General features: G+C 34.4%; 1 protein-coding gene and 1 long non-coding RNA gene across 2 annotated transcripts; one reads left to right on the top strand and one right to left on the bottom strand.

The window, feature by feature from the left end:
* Positions 1–1,147: 1,147 nt before the first annotated feature.
* On the bottom strand, positions 1,148–1,763 carry LOC125502950. The gene is made up of 2 exons (XR_007280624.1): positions 1,453–1,763; positions 1,148–1,389 (listed from the first exon to the last, which is right to left on the bottom strand). It is a non-coding gene; the product is annotated as an uncharacterized LOC125502950 (long non-coding RNA).
* Positions 1,764–3,160: 1,397 nt separating this feature from the next.
* On the top strand, positions 3,161–7,053 carry LOC125502977. The gene is made up of 5 exons (XM_048662611.1): positions 3,161–3,984; positions 4,058–4,210; positions 6,452–6,599; positions 6,653–6,808; positions 6,860–7,053. Exons 1-5 carry the CDS (start codon positions 3,206–3,208, stop codon positions 6,908–6,910), a joined length of 1,287 nt encoding a protein of 428 aa, XP_048518568.1. The 5' UTR covers positions 3,161–3,205; the 3' UTR covers positions 6,911–7,053.
* Positions 7,054–8,657: the final 1,604 nt, after the last annotated feature.

Here is an 8,657-nt window from a genome sequence, read left to right as displayed (position 1 = left end):
AACCATGGGGAGGGAGTGAAGTGACAGCAGCGATCGGGTGCAGAAGAGGTGAAACCCCGCGAGTCGGAAGACCGAGTTTTCCGTCTGTTATTGTTATTGTTAGTGAAGTTGACGGTAATTTTGAAGTTAGTTTATTCCTGATCCGCATTTAAAGTTATACCGAGGTGAATAAAAGTTGGAAGCTGAAGAAAGAGTTTGATACCCGGCCATCCACGGTACAATATCATATTTTTTTAAATTATTTTGCAAACATTTCAGTAAATGTATCGTAGAAAAAATATATTCTTTCGATGCAAAAATTAATATATGGTTTCTCAACTATTACAGCAAGTAGTTTCCTCATTTTTACATTGTGAGTGGCTAAATCACATACTACCATCTTTACAAGAAAACCAGTGCCTGAAATTTTTTCAATAGAATCTATTATTATTTCTTTGAGTACATCACCTGGCAATGCGTCCTTACTTAAAAAATAACCTACTACTTGCTTAAAATTAACATAAATATCCTTAAGCATTATGGATGGCCTGTGAGTGCCAAAATTCTACAATCCATCAAATATTTCTTGAGATGAATGTTAAGAGAGACATTCCTGTAACGACATTTCATCAAATACGACAGAAACAACATTTTCTTCTTTCTTAATTTATCACATATCATCTTTAGTAATTCCAACACGACATGTTTTAAACCACGTTTTAAATGCATCCCAGATAACCAAGCACGTAAAGAATTAATGCTAGGAAGACATAAGTAAGTTTGTAAAAAGGTATAAGATTTAGTCGAGCAATAAAACAAAGCAAGTGCAAACTCTTTCTCATGATCTGTGTAACGCCTACCGTTTTTTTTTCGTTCCAACTAATATAAATTTGACTCTCAACAAATTGAATGCAAACTGTTGTCACGCCAGGTGCCTTCATACCTTTGTTTACAGTTAACTTTTTTAACTTTCTCGGCAATAGCTGATTTTGTTTTCTATGCTTTTAAACAAGTGTAGTTTTATATTTTAGTTTCTTCCGTAAGTTATCGACCCTTCGTTTTAGTTCACAAATTTCCACGTTTAATGATTCCGATTCGGACGATAAATAATTTTGAGCCGGTAAACACACCGCATTTGGACCGTATTCTTAAATTTTAATTTTTTTTGTAATATTGTGGTCAGTAATTGCTTCTCGTATCATACGTTTTGCGTTTTTTTGATTAAATAACTTTTGCGTTGGTATAGATCCAGGAAGCAAACCTTGACTAAACAAATTTTTATTGTAGAAGCAACTTGTATCAAAATGATCCGAACATACTACGTATGTTTGGTAAAAGTAATCGCTATTTTCCGATTTTAATACCAGATCTAAATCCTTCCGTTTGCTAGCAATTATCCATTATTTTAGTCTGCAAATAAAATTGAAGAATTGTTATTTATAAACTGAAAAATCAACTTAATTGTAAACTTACAGATTAGCATCTTTTGGCATCCTGAAAAATAATTTTGTTTCCCCTTTCTGTTGTTTATAATTATTACAACCGTATACTGCACAAACCAAACCAAGTTTGTTAACCATTGTTTTAAGAAATTGCACAAAACCACTACTGAATATAACAAAATACGATAAATGACAATGTCATATGACAAATGACATAGTCAATCAAAACAATCAGCCCTGTGCTGTAGCACTTACGTTAACTTTAACGTGCATGTTATCCGTCAAACACGTTATGTGGCTCCAACTGGTGTGTTGTATCAGTCAAACCGTTATATTATAACAGGTGCACGTTATCGACGAACGTTATATTAAGAAATAGCGCTTCAGAATAACAGTATCAAATCACATGCCGCTGTCGAACTTAACGTGCGTCTGTAGAAGTTAAGCTCGGAGGAATAAATAAAACAATTGTGTTTAATCAGAGCGTAGTTTTATGTTTTAGCTATAATTTGTTTTTAATTTAAAACAAAAATATGTCTTTTGTTGGTCTTAAAAGGTTAGCTTTATTAGAACAATTAGTAAATAGTCTTGAAAATAAACTTTATTTTCTTCCACAAGCTCTACTAAATTTTCAAATTATTTGTAGGTTGTTTTTTTTGCCTCTTCTGTACATGCTCCATTGAAAGTGTTTGAGAAGATATGTCAAGAACAAAAACGAATGAAATTGAAAGTGAATGCAAATCATAAACAAAGACAAGTATGGTAGTAGATGGGCCAAATGGTCAAAACGTGCACGTGTGGTGCATATGTTTTAGAAGCTTCGATGGTTTGATGTTAACTCTCTCTCTAACTAATGGACCATTCGTATAAGGGCGTCTCACTTTATGCATCCAATATTTTTTCGTTTTTAAGGTTTGTTGGATAACTGGGTCGGAATCGCATACGTTAACTGGGGATAGGGCACACCTCGGTTGTGTTGCTGCGTTATCGAAAATGTTATTCTGAACTGATAAGTTGCCATAACGTGTGGCCGTTAAAAATAGCATTTATGATACAGCACAGGGCTGAATGTCTGTTTTGCTTGAGAAATTCAATAGTCGTGTTCTGTCACGTCGTGGCGATGTTAATTGGCCACCTCCATCATGTGATTTGACACCGTTGGACTTCTTTCTTTTTGGATATTTAAAAGAAAATCTGTTGGTCAATAGGCCAAGAACAATTCAAGAGCTAAAGAGTGAGATAATTCGGTACACTAATGAAATTGAACTTCGATGATGGCTCAGTATCATTGAACATGTGGGCTGTCGGAGAGCGGTATGCCACCGAAGCCGTGGTGAGCATTTTCCCGATATTTTGTTTCACCCATAATTGTTATAGATCCTTCTACCATAATACAAAATATTAAGATAATGGTTTGAAAAGTGTTTGCTTTATTTACAATTAACATCGTGCGTCTATATTGGATCACCCTTTAATTTAAATTCGTTTAATCATAAAATTTGGTTGAAATTTACACCTAAATCAGATAAAAATAAAATCTTTACGACTAGCACCCTTACACGCGCACTAAATTGATAGTTTAAAACATAAAGAACCGTATGCATAAAAGATGAAACGACGTATGTAGGAGCACTTGAAAAAGACTTGAAAAATATCACTTTGCCTTCCCACATACATAAAATATTTTTTTTACTAGACTCTCCGGCTCAAATGGGTCTCTGTTCATTTAAGTTCTACGTGTCAATCAATCGACGTTCCTCGATCTGAAAGAATATTGTTTTGAAATGTACAGTAAACACGAGAGTCTGGTTGGCATGTTGAAGCCAATGATGATGTTCACTGGAACATGGAGACTGGATGAAACAAAATCCACCGTTCAATGGCTTTACTGGTTATACAGTCTCATTTTTCAGGGCTTCGGCTTACTATTTGTTGTCTTGGTAGTGACCAAGTTTATAGAATTTGTTCAATCAGGTGCAGACAGTTCGGACATCATTTCAGCCCAAGTTTATTTGCTATCGACCACTTCTATATCGGGCAAGGTCCTCATATATCAAGTTTATAAAGTTTCGGACATATTCAAAGCTATTCTGGATGAAGAAGAAAATCTGTGGCGATCCGAAGACCATGAATTTAAATCAGCATATCAAAGAGAAATCAAATACATCAGAAAATGGAATTGGGGAATTCTGTTAAGCAGTATGTTTACGGCGCTAGCTCTGATGTCAGCAGGTGTGGCTAGTTTGGTTCCTGTCGACAATTCTACAATTGACTCTGATACAAACCACAAAGAAGAATTTAGCATGTTCCCCATCTGGCTACCATATCGTCAATCAGATCATAGAGCCTCAGTGGTTGCTCTAAAATGTATACTTACATTCGTATGTGCTTCTTTGTACATAGTTTCCTGCATGATCTTTGTGGCATTAATGATTTATTCTGTTGGTTTATTGAAAATGCAACAGGAGAAAATTCGCAAGTGCGAGTGGAACTCGTATGACATGGCAGCAAATCCATCTGTTGATATGAAAGCTCTTATTATAAATAACCGGGGTGTATTCAGGTGAGATTCAATGAAGATCATCGTATAATTTTTAGCTGAAGCTGCAAAGAGCCTCTAAATTTATAATTTTCAGATTTATTAAGCATGTAGACAAATGTATTAGATATGTGATTTTGGTTGATGTTCTCCTGAGCTCCATTAATATTGCTTCTTTGGCGACGAATGCTTGGCATGTAAGTTTCAAAATACACGTTTTTTACCTAACAAATGCATTGTTCTCAAATGAGCTTTTTATTCCATCGAATTGAAATCAAAAATTGTAAAGCATACTTTTTCTTTTTTTAATTTTTACACAAATCGAAACTGTTTATATATACAGGGTGATTTATGGTCGATGGCGGATTAGATGTTTAAAGAGTGTGTATCCGACTAAAATATTTTTACCAATGCGTGGTTGCCGTTTATATCGAAAAGTATATTCAAATTTGATATTATTTAGAGAGACCCAGTATAAATATTAAATAAAATTCATTATTTTGAATCAAAACATAGGCCCACGGAATCGTATATTTCAACGCGATTTAGATACCGATAAATTTAAAATGTTGGTTCTGGGTTAGGAAAACCTTATGCGTACAGCAATTCGATCCAACTTATATATAAACTTAAACCATATATCATGTTTCGTATATAAAACATAAAATTTTCTCTTTCTTCTAAACGGTCAACTTTCCAAAGTTTCACTTAAAGTAATTAACGCAAAAAAATATGAAATACATTTTATTAGAATACTGGCCTCCTCCATCGTATTGTGAAAAGTTTTAAAATCCTTTTCTAGCTTCGGGTTTGTTAAAAATCTGTGTTTTTTAGATTTGCCTGCATTTTTTTCTTACTTGACTTTCCATTCAAAAACGCTCTATTTTGTAGAGTGTCACTGAAAGTGCTGACATTCTCGAGGTCTGTTACGCGAAAAATTACCACATAAATTTATAGCTTTATAGAAATTTTAAACAAACTTTTTTCAGTGTCGAATTCGGGACGAAAACTAAAATAAATTTGTTCCGTTTTTCTCCGAAAATCATTAAAATTTTCTCAAAAACCGAACACGAAACTAAAAGTTGTAATCAAAAGCGCAAAAACCGTTATTTTCTGATGAATTTATGACAATCATGGGGTCTTTTCAGCAAAAAAATTACAGAATTAATTTTGTTTGAAAATTCGTCTCATTCATCGCTTCGTAGGGATTTTTGTACATTGTTTTCAGCTTCTGATTTGGCTCAAAAAGCAAATAATTAGTTTTTTACCGACATTAGTTAGGTTTATTTCGAAAAAACGACGAGAGTGCAAAAGTTTACAAAAATCTATTTGGAAAATTCGCCACCCTCATCGATCTGAAGAAAGCTTAAGGTTCATCAAAATTTACAGTTTCCTTAAAATTTCAGGTCTTTCTAGTTTTAACAAAGTTCTTCTTACGCAATTCTTGTTAGGTTTTTTCCGAAAAAATATTTCCCCTAACAGAACACGCGAAAGTTCATATATAATCAATTATTTGGAATACTCGTCACCCTCACCGCTCTGAAGAATGTTTAAGGTCCTTCAGAGTTTACAGTTTTTTCCGTTTTAGGCCAACATCCAAAAAGACGGTATTTTTAAACAACTCTTTCTGGGAAAATGTTGACGATTTTTTCTATTTTTTTTAGTTGTTTGGGAAATGTGGCAAAAGGTTACTGATAGGAAATGCTGATTTCTGTTTGTTTTAGATGTTCCAATTCCATTTTCGGCTTTCGTAAAGCTTTAATCTGCTATAATAAATAACTTATATCTTATTAACCGGTGAGTTATAACTCAATAACGCGAAGAGCTGCAACAACTCAATAGCGCAACTCAACACAGTGCAGACCTACCTTTCATGGCTATTTTGACAAATAATCGATTTTTTTGCAAAAGTGTCCATTTATTTTGGGAATTTCATGTTTTAGCTACGATCCATTATATATCGTTTCCTGGGGAATTTAATGGTCTTCCCGTATTTGAGCTAATATGCAGGTTGTAATATTTGAAAAAAGAAAATTGGAGCAGTTTTTATATCTAGCCGAAAGAATCTACAATCTGTTAAGTTAGTTTTCTTAATCCAGAATATATTTTTTTAATTTCTAGGTATCTAAATCACGTTAAAATACAGGATTTTTGGGAACTCTGTTTTGATTAAAAATAATGAATTGTATTTAGCATTTCGGAAACCGCTTCAGGTAGATATCGGTATCGTTAAGCAAAAATTATCGGAGCTGTAAAGCCAATCAATACATTAGCAAAGTGTTTGTACTTTTACATATAAACGGCAACCTCCCATTGCTTAAAATATTTTAGGCCAAACAAGCACATCCGTGTTATAGTTTTTATTTAGTCTTGTCTACTATCCAGTCTTGGTTAATTTGAAATCAACCCATATGGTTATGTCACTAAATGCATTTTTTGCTGTCATCAAAAATTGTTTATTCCATTTTCACTTTTTGCATTCAAGTTAATTTCTACTTTTATCAATAATTCCGTTTTTAAATAAACATTTTTTTCTTCAGTTTCGAAGTGATGATTTCTTGTTTTCCATCTGTTTCTTACTAATGCAGATTGTGCAAGTGTTGGTTTTAGGATGGTTTGCGAATGACATCATAGTGCAGGTGAGAAGAAACAATTTAAATTGGCAAAGAATTTCTAAGAATTGTTGTTGCAGAGTAAGGCTACAGCTGATGTTCTTTGCAATATGAATTGGCATTATCTGGACATCAAAAATAAGAAAATGTTCCTTATGATGCTTATGCAATATCAGCATGTTTCAGTAATTTCCATTGGACCTTTTGGCCCGATGACGATTAAATCCGTTATCTCAGTAGGTGCCCAAATTGAAAACTCCCAGTTAATTTATATTCAGAATTTGTAGGTTATCAAAGCTGCTTACTCCTACATGATGCTGATGCGGACATACAAATAGTTAAATACGTTCAATCCTATTCACCCACTAAATATTAGTTGGAATGTACTTTAGCTGTAGCAACTCACTTTGATTAAAAGCCTAGTTGTCTATAGTAATTTTACTATAAGCTAAGTTTGAATAAAATTAGAACCAGCACTGTTGAACCGGTCCCCTTCTTCTGCCCACCTTTTTCTATCATGAGCCGTCTGTATCCAGTTTGTCGTGATTCTCTTTATATTGTCTGTCCAGCGAGTCAGCGGTCTCCCTCTACTTCTTCTGTCCGCTCGAGGCCTCCACTCCAGCAGCCTTTTTCTCCACATTCCGTCTGTAATTCGAGCCACGTGTCCAGCTCAGTTCCACTTGAGCCTGACGGTGAGTGAGCTGGGTCACATCGTCACTCCACAGGGCATGAAACCAAACCCCAGGAAAATAGCTGCAATTAAAAACTTTCCTTTACCAAAAAAACCAAAAGACATAAAATCATTTTTAGGATTGTTAGACTACTGCAGAAAATGTATAAAACAAATTGCCAAAATAACTAAACCCATGACACAATGCCTCAAAAAGAAATAGAAAGTTATTCACTCCAAAGACCTTCTCGATTGTTTTGAAATTTGTAAAACTATCTTTACCAGCGAGCCCGTTTTAGCTTATCCAGACTTTACGAAACCATTTGAGCTCAACACCGACGCATCAAATTTTGCTATTGAGAACGCCGAACCCAGTGGAAATCAATTATTCAACGATTGAAAAAGACCTTCTAGCTGTGGTATAGGGATATAAATATTTTAGACCAAACATATCTAGTTCCAAATTCACCATTTTGACCTACCACAGGCCACTAGAATGGGTATACTCTTTGCGAGAACCCAATAGCCGTCTTGTCCTATGGAGATTGAAACTGGAGGAATCGGACTACAAAGTGAAATAGAAAAAGGAAAATCTAATCAAGCAGCCGATACCCTATCGAGAAACCCTGTTACCGACATAAACGCTGTCGAAACCCAATCAATATGTAACAATGCCAATCATAGTGACCAAATAATTGAAGAATATCTAAACCACCCGGAAAATTTACCTACCGTATATATGTTACGGGCAACGTAATTATTTACGGCAGTATTCATAAAGCTTGGTTAATATAAATAATGACCATTAAAATTGGGCAATTTGATAAATTTCAATTACTGTACGATAATTTCTAACATTTCCCGGTTATTATAAATACCGCTTTATTTCTTTGGGCACTTTGATTAATTGATTAAATTAATTTTTTTTTATTAGTTTGTTATAGCAATCTAGTTTACACCAATAAGCTACTTTTCTTTAACCTAAACTACTAGATGTACATTTGCAAAGTGTTATCCTATGATATTAACTTCGGCTTTGTCATTGGAGAGTCACTATTTTAATGTGTACATATATAACTTCTACTTTGTTAAGAATCAACGATTAATTCCATGCACTAGTTCATAGGGTTTCACTCGATTTAGTCTTCTTGTTAAGCCAACGTTGTTCAAGAGCTGGATGACCACAACGTCGATGTGATTTTGTAGTCTTTGTTCATGACTTTTTGCACAATTTTTTATCACATTGTCCACTGTTTGCACATTTAGATCTTTATGGAGGATGTCATTCCGGATGTACCATGGCGCACCTACGATGCCGAGTAGAACTTTATTTTGATAACGTTGTATAATATTTCTGTTGCTTTGGCTGGTACAACCCCAGAGTTGACTACCATAACTCCACACCGGCTTGAGGA

This window comes from Dendroctonus ponderosae, unplaced genomic scaffold, assembly GCF_020466585.1.
Source record: "Dendroctonus ponderosae isolate FM_Combo_2020 unplaced genomic scaffold, Dpon_F_20191213v2 Dpon_F_20191213_11, whole genome shotgun sequence".
Classification (NCBI taxonomy): domain Eukaryota; kingdom Metazoa; phylum Arthropoda; class Insecta; order Coleoptera; family Curculionidae; genus Dendroctonus; species Dendroctonus ponderosae.
The sequence above is the reverse complement of the archived record's forward strand: the minus strand, read 5'-3'. Positions and strand labels throughout refer to the sequence as shown.